At 32.7% G+C, this 17,906-nt stretch overlaps 1 protein-coding gene across 1 annotated transcript; it reads right to left on the bottom strand.

Moving 5' to 3' along the window:
- Positions 1–1,719: 1,719 nt before the first annotated feature.
- Positions 1,720–17,645, bottom strand: LOC130648819 (WD repeat domain phosphoinositide-interacting protein 2-like). Its single transcript, XM_057454921.1, has 15 exons — positions 17,432–17,645; positions 8,087–8,169; positions 7,876–7,976; positions 7,087–7,152; positions 6,914–6,970; positions 6,499–6,538; positions 6,347–6,408; positions 6,209–6,244; positions 5,309–5,401; positions 4,862–4,932; positions 4,326–4,433; positions 3,888–4,033; positions 3,325–3,460; positions 2,532–2,568; positions 1,720–2,277 (listed from the first exon to the last, which is right to left on the bottom strand). The coding sequence occupies exons 1-15, from the start codon at positions 17,500–17,502 to the stop codon at positions 2,116–2,118; spliced, it is 1,269 nt and encodes a 422-aa protein (XP_057310904.1). The 5' UTR covers positions 17,503–17,645; the 3' UTR covers positions 1,720–2,115.
- Between the last annotated feature and the right edge of the window lie 261 nt (positions 17,646–17,906).

Raw genomic sequence — 17,906 nt, 5'->3', positions numbered from 1 at the left:
AATTAAATTAACACTTCAATTATTACTGACTGTTAGAGCGAGATAAGATACTTTTGTATGGCAAAGTAAAACAAAAGTTCTTTACAAACGTTTATTTTTTCTTTAAAAAAAATAAAAAAATTTTGCATTATCTTCTCACACAGGTACCTATGCAATCAAACTAAAAATTATAAATGTGCATAATTTATAATTTACAAGACTTTTGATTTTGCTCTATACAATCCTCTTTTGATGTTTTTTTAACAGTGTACAACAATGTTTTTGCTTTCTACAATCCAGCTTTAATGGTTGGCAAGTTTTGTATGCTTCTCCCCCTCTGATAAGAGGGTAAAAATCCAACTTGTCCCACACAATAGAAAATTAAATACGGTATCCTAATTTTAAAATCGTGTTTTTGGAAATAACCTTTATTATTTCTTCGTAGAGGAAGTCATTCTGTAAAGCTTCACACATCAGGTTTCCACAGACATGATTTTTTTAATTTTGAAATCACATATTGATAAAAAGAAAAATACTTGCACTTTCACCTAGCTAAACGGAAAAAAGGTAATTTAAATATTACCTGACTAATATAATATACATAGCTATACTTGACATATATCCTTCATTTGTATTTACATGCCAAAAAAGCTAGCCTTAAACCACAAAACAAAGGTTTCCCCCATAGCCAGCTACAAATACAATCAAAATTAGATCAGAAACCACAGGTCGTGAATCTAAATAAGGTCACCCAGTCAGCATGAAAAAATCGGGTTATAGGCTGGAAAAGAAAAACAGTGAGAAACTAGCAGCAGGAAGAAATAGAAGAGATTAGAATTCAATGGATTAGCTGCTTGCGATTTGTTTTTTCCTGCTCGTGATAATATACATGAAACAAGTTTTGTTCGTTTCCGTTAACCTTGTCCCCGGGTGCAACCTTTTGTCACGTTCGGGGGCGTGCGCTATGGTTTGATTTTTACATTTTATGGTACAGTGGAATCTCTCTAAAGTATTCCTTTGAACTGACCGATTTCGGGTGAAAATGTCACAACAAAATCTCTAATAAGGCAGACACTTTATAAAACGGACATTTTTTCGCACCAAATAAGATTTTCCCTTGAAAAAGCTCTGTGCAAAGCGAACAGTTACAAAAAATTGGAGGAATTCCAAATTTATATACAAAAAAAGAAAGTAAACTTCAATCCGAGATTTCTTCGAGTAGGTTATAAAATACAGTGTTATAATTGTTAAGTTGATATTTTTTTGTTTGTATAACAGTAGAGCGTTTGAATAATACAATTCAACAAATTATATGTCTTATTCCCTTAATTTAAAATGAATGGAACAAAGAAAAACGTATATAAACAAAAAAATGTTTTCGGCAAAATTTTGGTCTGAAAGTGATTTTTGGATACAATCTCTAAAAAACGGATACCTCTATAAGGCTTTTTTTGCACCTTTTTTCCACTGTATTGTCAAAAAATTCGGGGGAAAATTTTTTCGCACTTTGAAAACAATTCTTCGCTATTAAATTTTAATACTTGTACCAATACAAGACGTTCAATCATGGACAAAGCATTTGTAGACTCTGCTTCCCTTCCCCCTGAACAGTGTTGACTAGATTTTTCTTCCAGTGCGTAAAGGCAGCTCATAATAACAACTATTTAGTTAAACAATTAGATATGTTGCCCGGGCGAAATATTTAACAATTTTGGGAAAAAATAAAAAACAACGTAAATATAAATTAAAAATATTTATTGACAACAATAAAATATACGAGTCAATAAAATACATTATTTGTCTTATATATTTTCCTGCAAAACATGCACGAGTTAAGATTTGCATATTATATAAACATTTAACTTGCGGATTTCCCTAATCACGTCCTTCCTATGTTGAAGACAATGGTAAGGGTTTAGGTGAAGGAAGATATTCAAGCTGTTCCCAACCTGTTCATATTCTTCTTTTTTGTAACGATAATTAGAAAAATAGACTTTCATCTTAAGACATTTAAACCTGCTATTAGAAACTGATACAGAAAATTTTTCGAACAAAAATGCAAAAACATCTCGATATATATCCGCAGAAGTGACACAAATCTCCTCCGCATTTAATTGATACAGGTCTCCCTCGCCGTTATTCATTCAGCACATTTAATGGCGGATATTCATTGTCATCAACAAGTCTTAAATTTTGCTCATTGTCTGTGACGGTGGCTTTTAACGGCGAATTTGTACCAGGCGATGGAGTGCGCGTAGGCGACGACACTGCAAGGCCAGCAGAAAATCTTTCACCCTCCTACACGAGAATAAATGAAGAAGTATAATAGCAAAATTAACATAAGTTACTCGTAATGTCGTATTAGTAGATGATTCAATTCCTTATATGGTATTCTTTTGTTCTCCTTATATGGCATTTTGTTATCTTTGACAGTATAGCGAAATCACGAGAAAATCTTTGTTTACATTAGTTAACAGTTTCGAAAACTAACGACATTTGTTTCAGTTTTCTTTCAGATTTTATAAAATAAAATGTTAATGAGATATTTTTACCTGTAATTTTAACGTATCATCTTCGTCGGGTATCAACCTTAGAAAAACAGAGTATCGACTTGTTATATACTCGTTATAAAAAAAAAAAAAAAAATACTGGAATACCAATAAGTTAAATAACCAATAAGGCATAATTTTTTAACAGGCACTTTCGATCTGCATTTGTAGACATACATACTTGTCGGAACGCAAAAAAAGGACGATATAAAAATGCGACAATCTAGTTTAATCTTCGTACCTCCTTATTTCTCTCTTTCTCTCTCTACTTTTTAAACATACAGTTGAACAATAGCTCGAGAAGAAAAATTAAGATATTATAAGAAGCGATTTTCTTCAGCGTTCATTACAACAAGTTGCGTGAATACAGATGTTCTGCAGTCCTGTTTAAAAATTATTAAATAAAAATTATTCTTTCTTTTTTTAAGATCATTCCGACAAACCATATATACGGCTATTTCATATTAGACTTGCGCAATTGAACTTGTTCACTTGTCTATATTCACAACGGAAACGAAACCTAAATCTGTGATAATTCTTGCTGACGTCAGCGAGGCCTATTTACTTGATTTCCTGGACCTTCGCGGGCTGTCGCGTTGATTGTTCTATAACGCAGAAATCGCAGTAACTGCGATTAGCGCATTTTCAACGTTCGTCATCTGCCTTACAGATCTGCCAAGCAGAGCCCGCGAAACCTTTCCGCTGCGGAACATTCGTCAGGCGATGCTGTTCTGTCATTTTGAAAAAAAATATGCACATGATTGCACATTCTTACAACAACAACAACAAATCTTACGGAAATTGTCTCAACAGCGGGCACTCCTGACCGTCAGTGGGATCCAGGTTATATATATACAAGTAACCATCCGCACTAGCCACCAGAATTCTTGGTAACTTGCTTATAACTGCAAGTGCACAAACATTCCGTTCACCTAAAAAACATAAAAATATGCGAATGACTTCACTGCAGTGAAATCTAAAGAATTATTTGGCCCCTAATAACCAAATTTCAGCCTTCTTTTCACCCTTGTGCCTTAATGTGCTTTTACCTAAAAGCACATTAAGGCAAAAACGATACCAAATATTAGACATTGTTTGAAAAAACTCTATCCTCTTTGAAGAGGCTTAACAAGCTTTCAATTAAGCATTTTAAAAAACATAAGTAACAAGCGGGTTTTTATTTGAAGCGAATATGTGTTACACTTTCGCCTTCAGCCATTGCAACCATAAAGTTCAGGTTTTGAAAGTTCTAAGTGTCAGTCTGGCCTGGACTTGCCCGAAGCTTACAAAAGTGTACTGTCTGTTAAATTTTCTACACAGCTAGTAGTTTTATGCTATGAAAATCGTGAATATAATTACCGGCACGCGGCAGTTTAGCCACAGCAAATGCTCTTCCTTGAGTAAACACTTCTGTAACTTGTGACGGAAGATAACTCGCTGGTGTCATTAATGCTTTGCCGAAATATCCCATCCAAGATTGACTTTGCGTTTCGTCTTTATTATTTCTGTAAAAAAAGAATGAAAATTTAATGCTAAAATACTTGCCATGCGTTTATGAGCCCATTTAGGTGCCAGTAGCGTCAACTCTCTCCTTAATCTTCATCTTTTTAATATTGCGCGTTGGAAAAACAGTAAAAAATATCTTCTAAAGATGCATATGGCAAGTCTTAATTGTGATTTTTCAGGAAACATATCTAGTCGTATAAGGTTAACACAAATTCTATTTATGAGTGACGATGTTGTAAAACAGCTGACGAGGTCTGTGACGATTAGCACTCAATAACCACATCTACATACTTGTCTGTATCAGTTTCCAGTTTAAACACATGGACAGTTTCCGTGTTACTTGAAGAAGCCAAAAAGAGAGAGTCGTGACTGAAGGATAATGAGTTGATTTGTGCACACCTAAAATCAAGAGGAAATTTATTTACTATGAAATAGCTGTGTTCTCTTCAAAAGAAAAGACAGTTATTTGCAGACTGACATTACATTTCGGATCACCTATTTGTAGGAGAAAGGTCAAAAGTTAGGTAAGAGAAGTCCGATAGGTGGAGACTAACGAATTATGGAATGACATTGCATACGTTTTTTTATATACAAGAGACATCTTTTTAATGCAATATCGAGATTATAGGGAATTTCAACAATTATATAGGTATATTGATGGATTGATAGAGCTTTTGTTGAATAGCGTTTTTAAATGTGTAAAACAGAGGTTAGACTCATTATCATCTTCGAAAGTTAAGAAACATCAAGGCTGAACCTGTGTCTTACATAAAAAATAATATATAAACAAAATATTAATTAAAAACGTAATAAACAAACCAAACTACCTTTTCATTCCTCTTCGAAATTCAAATAATTTAATCCCTTCGGGTATAGAAAAAACGCGAATAACAGTTCCCTAAAAAGTTAAACTTAAAAACTTATCCATTGAAATATACACTTTATAAACTTTGAGTTTGTTAAGGGAGTCCCAACTCAAAAGGTTACGCAAGTACGCAAGCACACAAACCATTAAGACAGCTCAAGACATCAATCTTATTGTAATTGTTGATTGCTCAACAGTAGAGCTTATTTTAAATTTTCATAGTCACTGGCATAAGATGTTCGAATATGAACTAAGACACAGCAGAAAAAAAGATACACCACTACCCGTCCACATTTCTTAAACTTTGCAAATTTACTTTAGGCTGGAGTTTCAGGTAATTTTAAAGCAATCGCCCGAAGGAATAAGAGCCTCAACGTCATACCTGGGAAGGTATAGGTCATTTTCTCACCTTTTCAGAAGCTGTAGCAAGAAGAGTAGCATTGGTGTTGAATGTTATTGCTGCCACTGGAGTGTCATGTGCAGCAATCATCGTAACAGCACGCTAGAACAACAAAAATACCTTACTCAACTTTAATGGAGACTGGGTAGCTTAAAACTTGGCAATAATAACTATATGCCTGTTCAGGGAAGAGGATAACGGTTAATGAAGCCATCCAAATAAAAAAACACATGACTGAGCAGTAAACATAGCATGTATATAAAATACACATGCTATATTTACTGCTCCGTACTTGCCAAGGGTTTGGTCAAAGTAATTCTACTGTAATGCTTCAATCAGTTTTTATTTCAATTATTTAATTTTCAACCTTGGAAGGACATTTAATTAAGAAATTTGATGTGTACTTATTACATGAAGATTCCATATGATGCCAAAAAAAGTAGGAAAATATGTAAAAAAAAGGTAAATGATGCTAAAATCATGAAATCATGCTATATTAAAGGAAGCAAAATATTGAAGATTACCCATTTAATTTTTTAAACCAGTATATATATGTTTCAAAAAAACTATTGGATGTGCTTAGAATTAACAGTGTAGTTATTCTTGAACTTTGAAGAATTGCGTTACAGCATTGAGAAATGCAGTGTTGTAGTTTAAAAAACTCAAAAAGATACACATTAAAGTAAAAATCATCTTCTATCATATTTTATACTTTGGTAAAATAAGCAAAATTTGCAGATCTATGAAATCTATTTTACTATCAGCAGTTTCGAGTCTGCGTATTTCTAATGTATTTTCTAATGTATTTTCTAATGTATTTCGAATAACGTCACAGCAAAACAGTCCACAAAAGAATAATCAAGGGGAAAGCCTATATGAGGAATGCATAGCGCATCAATTTTAACATACCAGATTGACTCCATCGAATATTTGAACTTCTCCAATCTAAAAATAAGTTGTATCATTGCCATGATTGCAAAGAAAACTGGTAAAAAATGAGTCAGTGATTTGGGAGGACAAATTAATGAATAAACAGGATATCTTTACCTGACTGTTACCAGGATAAGCAACATAACAATTTTCAGAATTATCAGATAAAGCACACAAACCTACAAAAAACAAAAAAGATATATTTTTTATACCTGTTATCTCACAGTCGAATGTTTCATGAAGTGTTCTAACAAGAATAGTATACTCACCATTAGAATTTGGTGGAGTATCACGTATCGTATGAAGAACCTGTGTGATAATTCATGGGAAACTTAGAAAAACATTTGGAACATCTGCAACCATATACATAATATATTGGGAGAAAGGATCGAATTTTAATGACCCCAACCACAAGCAAGTAAGAACGCTATTTCTATAAAAGTAACATGTACTTCTGGCTGCTACGTACTCGCCAAGTGATGATATGTGCTCATTCCGAGCTTTGTTCATTAAGAGATGACATTTGATTTAAAAAAATGAGAATAGAACAGCCAGGAACATTTATTGAATTTTTTCTAGATATGCAATGTTTAATTGTTTACAAAGGGGCAGGGTAAGAAAGAAATAAAGAATAAAAATTATAAGTGATAAACAAAAGGTTTGTGAAAACAGAAACAAGATTACCTTCATATCTCTAATATTATGTATATACAAGCTTTCTTCTAAAACCACCAGAAGCCTCTGAAAGATAAAAACATTTTTTATTGTGAAAATTGACACAGGAAAAAATGTGTGATGGTAAAAAATGTGCAAACTATGTGTAATTTTAAATTAGTTTAGCATAAATAAGAATTTACCATTCTGTTCAAACGAACAGCAAGTATTGTATTTGGGTAACTGTAGTTGCATATTTCAGTTCCTTTCTAAATAAACAGAAAAACATATGTTATATTAAATGCTTGTATTTTTAAAAAACCCAAAAACATTACAGTAGAATTGTATTTGGACTTTGCTGTCCAAATAAGCTGGCTACAAAAAGAAAGTTTGTAAACTATTTTTTTTAAAAAACACCACAAAACACATGTTAATGGGACGCTTATTATTATTATCAAAATTTCAAGCTAACATGTTAAGTAGGTTACCTTACTGTTTTTTTAGCATGCCAGGATATACAAAATCAATTTCATGTACTACTCTCTGTGTTCACGTACAATTTTGAAAGACACTCTAATACAAAACTATTTGTTACGGATAACGATGATGTAGTCAAAGTTATTGATCATATTGTAGAGTGCTATCTTGGTAAATGCCTAAAGGGTTGATTTACGATTTGTTTGCTGAATTTAGCGCTTTTTACTGAGCTTTTTAAAACCGAAGGGATTTTGAAAAAATGGTTCGCTTTTTTGATGATATTAAATGATACTTCAAAATAAGGTAAGATTACTATAATTAAAAAGAGATGTTGTAAATTAACTTTTTTTGCGTCAATGTAGTTAAGCCCCAGTTTGTTTGCATCATTTTTTAAGATTACAAGATTCTCAAAAATTCCTGGTCTGAAATATAATTTAAGTGAATTAATAGAATTTGGGATTAAGTGGAATCTATTATACTCTGTGTTAGAAAAACAGAAACTAATTTCAACCTACCTTGAAATGACAAACTTTTAATTTTCTTGGTGCAGACAAATTAACAATAGCTACCAGGCTACTGGAAAAAAGTCGCTCAACTATGCACACATCTCCCTTATCTGAAGAAAAGTGAAGACTAAGAATATCACAAATAAGCATGATATATGTCAAGAATTTCTGATTTGTAGATGAGACATCCGACAAAATCGAACGAAAGTAGAACACATACCATATTCATGAATTTCTTCTAGTCTTTCAATGGTGTTTAGAGAGAATAATTTATATCCAAATCGAGATCCAACAGCAAGAGACCTGAAACATAAATAGAGCAACTTGACACAAAATGTAAGGTTGTTAGAAATTAAGCACAAACTACTAAAGATGTATATTTACATATAAGAGCATATATTCCGTAACTCTCTTGATGAGAAGAAGAATTTAGCAAGCAAAGTTTCTTTTCCTTTAAATCTATACATCCTTATTTGATATCAGCTTCTAGTGTGTATAATAGGTATGCTGCATAACATTTTTTGTGCTGAAAAATACTTATGCTCCCATTTAGCATAATTTTGACACCTTCTATGATTAATAAACCTGCATTGCAAGAATTTTATTCAGAATGTTACATATTTGAAATTTAACAACTGTAACTGTAAATTCTCTTTTTAGACTTTGTTTTGAAAAGAAACTACTGGTTTATAATGTTTAGCCCTGTACCTATGTTTTGGTGGTAAATGTATTGCCTAGCAAAACAAATTTATAAGATAATTTGGTCTTAATTGTTGACAAAATGTTTTGTGATACTGATATATATGTTTGCAAGCAATATTGTTATTAATTTACATAATGGAAATATATAACACATTATTACAAAGAAAAATTCACTTTGATACGATTGTTTGTTTCTGGTGACTGATTAAACTGTATCCAACATTTGTGACAAGATTATTATGGTCTAATTTTTAAACATTGCATGCCACGAAAAATGCTGAAAAAAGAAAAATTGATAGAAACAATTTGGTTTTACAAAAATTGTGTGTGTAGTGTAACATGTGGCTTATCTGGAACGTAAAATGTGTAGGTAAGTACCACAACATTTCTGAAACAATACAAAACAGCTGGTCAATGGTCACTAACTGCCGAAATTTAAGAATTCAAATATCAGGATACAAAAACAAACGGTCAACCAGCACTTAATCCTGCCTTCCACAAGCGTAAAATCACTGAAATTCAAGCAAGGAAAAAAATTTGTTTATCCAGATTGTATAATTTATATTTGCATAAAGCATTTGTGGGTTAACTAAAGTATTGTGAAGAAAAAAATATAATGTCACATTTTTTATTACAAAACTCCTGTTAAAATGTTAGCATTATAAAACAAACTTTGAAGTGTCAATGTTGTATAATTGGTAAAATGTGTGCTTTTATTCAAACAAAATGTCATACTTTTTTTATCTAAGTACAATGAAAGTTTCCACCTTTATGATGCATTTATCTATGTTTAAATACTGGTCATTTTACAATATTTGTCCACAATAATTTTTTTTCGTTTTTTTTAAAAAAATTGGTTTAGCCAGCATTTTAGGTCCTTAGATTTTAAGCACTGGAAAGTCCAGTTTGGTGTACTGATTTAAAATCAAATACCATGCTAGGAGTGCGACAATAGATTTGCATATTTAAGACAGGTGACTGTTGCAGACAGTCACCTGTAAACAACAACATCCTCAATTAAAATTAAAAGGATGTGTAATTTTAAACTTTGGTGCTTAAAAATGATTATTAACAAGTTGTGCTAACATTATGAATTAAGAACTGTCTAAATATTTGTAAAAACAGATTGGAGCTTGGGTGTATTATGGATAGAGCTGCAGGCCATTTCTTGAATAAAACTATGCCAGAGCTACAAAAAGCACCCACTAAAAAAATTACGAGTGCTATGGTGTGCGAAAAATCGCACTCGTAAGCAAAATTTACAAGTGCGATGTTAATATTTGCAGGTGTGATTCACACTTAACTATTTTTTGTTGACCGCAACGTTATATGTTATTTAAGCTGTATAGAAATGAATTTTGTAAAACGTATTAACCACAAGTGCAAGGTTGAAACACTGTTGAACAAGATGATGTTTTGGCAGATTTGCTAGATGTTTTTGGCATTAAATATATTTCTAGATATTTTAGATATCTCATATTTAACTTGCATGGGTGGGCACTCTTCTCGCAGTATTCTGTGACGATGAAGGTCGGACTGACTAGTGGCATGGTTCCAAATGGTCTTCCGTCTTTCGTTCGAGTCTCAGTGTAATGCACCAGCCGAGCATAAGAGTGTTGGCATGCAAGGAAAGGGGCCAACTTTAATGTTCTCTTTTTAAACAAATCAATCACAAAGAAATGAATGTTATGTAATCAGCATAATAGCCTTTTTCATCGCTATATAATATTTTAGAAAAAGAAAAAATTCACAAGTGCGATAAAAAGCACTCGTAAATCCTTTTACGAGTGTGCAGGGGGAGTGCGCGTGCGATCACACTTGTCTCAAGGAATGGCCTGAGCTGTACCATAGAAGGTACCACCTTAAACTATAAAAAATGGCAGTTTAAAGTGTCGAATTAATTCTATAAAAAAATCCATATTTAAAAGATATTTCCCGATGCTTGATATGTTTTTTAGGAAAAAAATCAGTAAAATTTTAGTCTTACTATTGTTATTACGTTGTTATTTCTCAGGGATATATGTTGTATAAGTTACAGATTTTTAAGCTTTGTATCAATTGTCGTCATATTATAAAAAATATTTATAAGCTTTGTACAACCATGCTTTGTTATTTTCCAATAGAATATGGCAACTCATAGTTTTGTATGGTTGTGCTTTCCTTGTTCTGAAACAAAATATGGTGGCTTGTAATAAATGTTATATGTTGTCAACATTTATAAATAAAATACAAGCCTTATATGACTGAGAATTTGCCCTTTTTAAAAACATGTATAGAAAATTTAATTAGCATGGCTGTTTTTTTAATTTTACTAGCCAATTAGCCCATATCAAAATCACTTAGGACCAGCTTTTTGGAGTTGGTGCAGGTGGTTCCTGGTTACACCAGGAAAGATGCCATTAGTTATTCCCATCTGTTTTCATGTTATTTAGCCTCAAATTTAGTTTCTAAATATAACAGACCACTTTAGCAAACTGACTACTTACATCAGCAGTTTATGCATTCAAACAGTTTATAGGAACAAATTCATAGTGTTCTCAATTTAACATGAAGCCTTGTTTTTAATGACTGTACAATGAAAAAGAAGTTTGACACTTCTAAAATGACACTTCCTGAACAGTGTTAGTTATATCTATATGCTTTGGTCCAAAATTATTTAAATTACGATAAATTTAAAGATTTAAATAACTAGAGGACGATTTAACAATTTTTAAGTGGCACTGTAGCTTAGTGATTATAACCCTGGCCTCTCACACTTCAATATAGCCAAGTAAATATTACTATAGCCCTCAGTTAACCTAAGCCATGTTAAGAAAGTTTGGGGAGACGACACACTGTTTGGTTGTTGGATATTGCGGGGAGTTGTCTGGTAGAGAGTGGACCCTACTTTGGTATGTATGTAATGCTCATTTTAAGTTACGCAAGTAACTCAAAATGAGCAGTACATACTCTAGGACTACCTATTCAAGCCATGACCCTTCCTGTAAATAATAGACAGGGTATATCCCTCAATATTTGTTAGGCTAGCCCTGTAAATTATGCACATCTCTCTCTAATCAGCAAACTCCACACACTGGAGGCCTTGTCACACATATACCTTTTATCTGTTTAAACAACAAAGTAGAATTAAGGGTCTGAAACCCTTATATCACTGAATATATAGTATAGTACTGAGTATAATATCACTGAAATATACCTTATAATATCAATATAATTTCTTAAAATATGTTTAAAATATGGTTATAATTTCTTATAATTTCTCATAATATAGCTATAATATGTATAATTTTTACATCTGGCATGAGCGCCATAACCTCATAAATTGCTGCATTTGAGTAAAATCAAACGAGTTTGATTTTAATAATATCTGCTAGCGTAGTTGTGGCAACAATTATATGAAATTAAATGAAGATATAATGATATTACCACAAAATTAAAAGTATATTGTAGGAAAATTATAACTGTATAATAGAATATATTTAATGATAATAACAAATGTATCCTGGTCTTTACCTTTAAAATTAACGGATCTTATTTTCTAATAACTAACAGCATAGTACGAAACATTTTAGATTTAATACCTAAGACATTCCAAGTTTTCTCATTTTTTGACCCACATCAACTGACTTGTTTACCAAGAAAAAAACTGGTTTCCAAATACAGCTGCATTATGTTATTACAAAACTCTAAGGGACATTATCACAAGTATACATGGAGAAACCAGCTTTGCGATTAAGTGTGAGGGTTGGGGTGTATATAGTTTGTTTTCAATGCACATACATCGCAAACATCTAATAAAACAAGAAGATTGTAAGTGGTTGGTAAAATTTCTCCCTTATTCCAACTTACCAGTCTGATGACACAAACTAAGGATATTTCTGCAAACATCGTTATTTCCATACATAATGTGAAAAGAGTTGCGTGTGTTTTCAGGAAAAACCACTAAACAAAGGATCTCAAAATAGTAGTATATAGCTATACCACATAGAAACTTATCATGTTTATTGACAATTTCAGTTGGTGACGATTTAATAGATGAGTTATATCATAACACATGTTGTTTACCCAGTGAATGCAAGCAGTACACTGTTAACCAACACTTCCAAATGCTTTTTTGAAGTAAATCATCTTTTGATCTTAAAATTAAATACAGACTGATCTGACCGAAGATGCAGACTCAACAAAAACGCCCGGATTTTAAACTTGTGCGAAAAATTTTTGCGCCTTCCGCCTGGTAATTCCCAAACTTGCACCAATTATTCCCGAACTAACCCTTTTAACAAAGTTTGTTCATGATACCATGCATATGCACAGCCAATTAATATAAACAATAGACTGTGCCAATCAATAATATAAAGTGAAAATAACCCTGTTGATAAAATTGGTAAACTCAGTTCTTATATAACAGAGAAGATATAGCTAAACTGTCCAAATTATGTAAACATCTTAATTCCCTGATTTAATCTTTCTCAGTAACTTTCTCTTTTTACTGGCAAGAAGGCTTTGACATGATATCTTTGTGATCATTAATTAATTACCAAACAAACGTCTATATTGTTATTTCTTAGATACGATTCAAGACGGCAGCATGGGCAGACGTGCGTTCGATAATGCTACTTGCTGTTTTGTTTATGGTTTTTAATTATGGTATTTCTTGTTATGGTTGTGGTGAAAGTATTAGAAGAAATCAAACCTCTGAGAAATGCTGTTCCTGTGGAAATATTTTCCATCTTAAATGCCTTACAGACAGAATAGATGAAAACATAGAGAAATTTTACTGCAGCGAATGTATCCCACCAGATGAACCGAAAATTCTGTATACCTTTGATCCTGTTATGTCAGACTTCATTGCAAAGAGAGGCATGACATTTCTACATCAAAACATAAATGGGATCTGCGGAAAGTTGAATATCATAAAATCTTTCTTGTCCAATGCGAAAAACTGTTTTCATATTGTTAGTTTTCTGAGACACACACAAACGACACTGCATTGAATTCAGAGCTACTTATCCCGGGGTATGTACTTGAGAGAAAGGATCGCGAGAATGGTCGTGATGGTGGTGTTTCTTTTTATATTTAGGAAGATTTACAATATCGCAGGTGTGATTTAGAGATCAATGGAATTGAGTTTTTGTAGATAGAATTATTTATTCTGAAATCAAAATCTTTGTTAATCTGATCAGCTTATCAACCACCTCGGATTCCTTAAAGTTTCTTGATAAAAACTTTATCTCAAAGTTTGATAATAATTGTGATTACAATCTCCCAAGAGTACACTCTAACATAAAAGATCTGGTTAAACTGTATAACTACAGTCAGGTCATTAAATCGCCTACACGCATTTCAAAATAAAGTAGATCACTAATTGATTTAATTTTTACAACCGATAAATCAAAAATAAACGACTCTTTGGTGTACTAACTCTCTCAGCAATTACTGCCTAATCGGAATCAGCCGAAAAGCTAACTGTAAACGCTATCTTCAAAAGAACATCAAAGCACGTGATTATTTAAAATACAACAAAGAAGATCTAAAGAATGAAATTCGCAACGTGTCATGGGAGAAATGTTTAACTGTCACTGACTTAAACCAAGCATGGAACTTATTCAAATACTACTTATCAACCGCAATCAATAAACATGCGCCACTAAAAGAAAAAACTGTATGTGGAAAATCCAACCCCTGGATAACCAGAGAAATCAGAAACTTAATGAATACAGGTGATTATCATCATCGCCGTTTTAAACGATCAAATTCTACTGGAGATTGGGAAAGTTATAAATCTTACTGAAACTCTGTAACCAATCGCATTCGTGTTGCAAAGGCAAACCACGTTCGTGCTGTTCTGAAAGAATCTTCAGCAAATCCAAGAGATTTTTGGAAACAAATTAAGTCGTGCTATCCTGCTAAAGATTCGTCAAGTCCAAGCAAAACATTCGTAATCAATAGTACAGTAACATCCAATATTCAATCAATTGCGAACAATTTTTGCTCTTTTTTCACCAAAGTTGGTTCAAGTCTCATGAAATCATCAATAACCAACTTTACTTGGAAACTGTTCAACATACGTAATTATATGTGCATGATTAATAAAAGGAATGTATCATTTAAATTCCAACCAGTGACAATTAATCAGGTGAATAGAGTACTAAAATCGGTTAAAACGGCTAAAGCTGCTGGTATTGACACTATCCCCAGTAGAATAATTAAAGACATCTCAAACAAACTAGCTGCACCTGTCATGTTCTTGATAAACAAGAGTTTGGAAACTGGCACATTTCCAACCTGTGAAAAATCTGCAAAAATAATACTATTGCATAAATCTGTCGATCGCTCAAACATAGATAACTACTGACCCATTTCCGTACTAAAGGTGTTGTCTAAAGTAATCGAACGAATCGTCTACGACCAGCTAGCCGATTATTTAGAAAATCAAGATCTATTGAGTGAGCACCAATATGGTTTTCAACAAAAAAGATCTACACGTGAAGCGGTTAAATCACTGTTGACGATATAAGATACAATATGGATAAAAGTAAGACAACCAGAGCTCTATTCATGGATTTCAGAAAGGCCTTTGATACCATAAACCATGGCTGCCTTCTCCAGAAACTGTCTTTTTATAGTATTACTAGCACTGAAATTGATTGGTTAAGCAGTTATCTTTTTAAACAAAGTCAAACTGTTTTATTGATGGAGCATATTCAGATCCTGAAAATATGACGTATGGTGTACCCCAAGGTTCCATCCTGGGTCCATTGCTATTTATTCTTCTTATCAATGACTTACCGTGCCAATTGAAACACTGTCGAGTATTGATGAGTATTGACACGGTCAATATTCATCAAGCAAGTCGTTAGATGAAATTGAACATTGTATAAATTTGGATGCAAATATCATTCACGATTGGATGAAGAAAAATTGCCTAATTCTTAATCCAAAAAAGGGCAAAACAGAATTTATTGTCTTTGCGTCCTGAAAACCACAAGCCTCTGTCAGTATTGTGATTGATCAAAATGATATAAACCAACCAGATTATTACGAATACCTTGGGATTCAACTGGATACTCACCTTAACATGAACCATCACCTTAAAAAAACATACAAGTGTATAACCTCATGCATCAAACTTTTATATAAAATATGTTACAAAATTTCTCCAAATGTTGCTGAAACCATCTTTAACTTAATAATCCATCCACTGTTCTTCTACTGCTACGGCATATTTGGTGGAATGAATAAAACATGGATTGGAAAATTTGAGTCCTTGCTGAGAAGAGCTAAGCACATCATCAAAACCCGCAAGAATTGGTCAACATTCGTCACTCAAAGAAAACGGAAAGTAGCAATTGAGGTGTTCAAAGCCGTTAATGATATTACTGTTGACAGCAATTATACATTGGTTAGCCATTCGATTAACACCAGAGGAAATAGATCTAAATTAGTCTTACCTAGCATCAAGACGGAAGCTGGTCGCAAGCTTACGTATTATCAAGGAGCTTTAATTTTTAATAGTCTCTTCTCTAATATCAGGGAAGAAAAGAGTATGAAAAATTCTAAAAAGTTTTTGAAACAAAGTGAATTCTAGGTCTATTACCTTAGTTTGAATCCTAAACTCAAATTTTTTCTAATTCCCATTTTTGCTAATTTTCTGTCCATAATCTGCTATTTGATTCTTATTTTCTTTTCTTTCTTTTTTTTCTAACATTCTCATATTTTATATATATTTTTTAAAAACAAAATAATAATAATAATAATAATAATAATAATAATAATAATAATAATAATAAAAAACTAGACAGGCTGGAGAATACTTTAGGAAAAATATTTTATTACCTCCCCACAGATCCCTATTGGGATGGCACACTGTGTGGGCCGTTGGATGTTGCCGGGAGTTGTCTAGTAGAGCGCGGGCTCTAATTGGGTCTGCGTAGCTCAAAATGAGCATTAAATACTCTAGGACTCTCCATCTACGCCATGGCCCCTCCTGGAAATAATAGACAGGGTATATCCCTCGATATTTGTGAGGCTAGCCATGTAAAATATGCACATCTATCTATCTATCTATCATATATATATATAGGTCCATATGCTAGGCTAGCTTAAAATAGTTGAGATAAACAATTCCAATGCATTTTCAAACTTATATTCCTAAAAATATTTTAGCTAATTTGGTCTATTGCGCATGCATCCTGACAGGCAAGAAAGGAAAGTCTGTCCTTCTTCTTTTCTTGCCTGTCAGAATGTAAAATATATATGGATCTTTGCAAACATACGAGGGTGCCGATAAGCTGCATACGTCGTAAAAAGTGCATGCTTTTTCGGACAAGTTCGGCATTTTGAAAAAAATTTCAAGTAATCACCCGAAAAAACCTGCATAGGCCTGAACAATTTTTCAAAAAACAAAAAAAACAGACACCGATATGATCCAAAAAACTATAAAATTAAAGTAAACTTACTATGTGGTACCGAATTTCTTAAAAGAACTGTTTTAACGGTTTTTGATAAAGTTTACTTTAAAAATAACTTATATATAAACTTTATCAACTCCTTTATCCAAGGGCATGTTACAAGGAATTGCATTTTGGAAATGCTCCAGGCTAGTTCGGGAAACTCGCCCTTATATCTGGGGCGATTGTGGCTTATCAGCACCCTCTTTGTAAACATTCACTACTAATCTATATTGGGACAAGTGCTATAGTGTGTGTCTGTGTGACTGTAAGCTATTTAAATTACACAGAATATTTAGGTAAATCTTTCTTTGGTATTGCTTTGTTTTCACAAGTTTCAAAATGTAGAAAGTTAGGAAGAAAAAGAATAACATTTTGTAACCTTGCTAGCTAGATAATATTTTCTCACTTACGTTTTATCCTGGTTAAAATTGGAAAAAAGAAGTTCTCCCGCAGGATCAGCTCCATTGGCTGCAAGATTCATGAGTTAACAGCTACTAAGAAACATTTACATAATAAAAATAATAAAAACAAATGGAATATTTTGATACTCTTTTTGATATGTGTTGGATTTTTTGAAGTGTGGGTAATTTTCCCGTAATCAGTTTTGCAGGAGAATGTTTTGATCATTGATCACACTCACTTAGTGTAAGTTCTAAACATAAGTTGAATTGCTGTGAATGTAGACTGACCACTGGTAATGTTTTGATCTTTCGTTTTCTTCAACGCATGCGCATAAAATAGCTTAGTAAGCAATATTTGCTTCCGTGTAAAAATTACACTAAACGTATTGTTTTTGTTGTTCAAGTTTTTGGATGATCATCTGCCTGCTCGCATTCCATCTGTTTGCTTTGCATCATATGTTTGTGTTAACTTATTTTAACGTAT

Source organism: Hydractinia symbiolongicarpus, chromosome 7 (assembly GCF_029227915.1).
Source record: "Hydractinia symbiolongicarpus strain clone_291-10 chromosome 7, HSymV2.1, whole genome shotgun sequence".
Taxonomy (NCBI): domain Eukaryota; kingdom Metazoa; phylum Cnidaria; class Hydrozoa; order Anthoathecata; family Hydractiniidae; genus Hydractinia; species Hydractinia symbiolongicarpus.
Note: the sequence above shows the minus strand (reverse complement) of the source record. Positions and strands in the feature narration are given on the sequence as shown.

Coding starts and splice junctions, on each gene's coding strand:
- LOC130648819 (XM_057454921.1), bottom strand. CDS start 17,502: ATGAATCTTGCAGCCAATGGAGCTGATCCTGCGGGAGAACTTCTTTTT. Junction 6,409..6,498: donor TACTCCACCAAATTCTAATG/GTGAGTATACTA, acceptor TGTTTTTTGTAG/GTTTGTGTGCTTTATCTGAT. Junction 2,278..2,531: donor ATGATACGTTAAAATTACAG/GTAAAAATATCT, acceptor ATTCTCGTGTAG/GAGGGTGAAAGATTTTCTGC.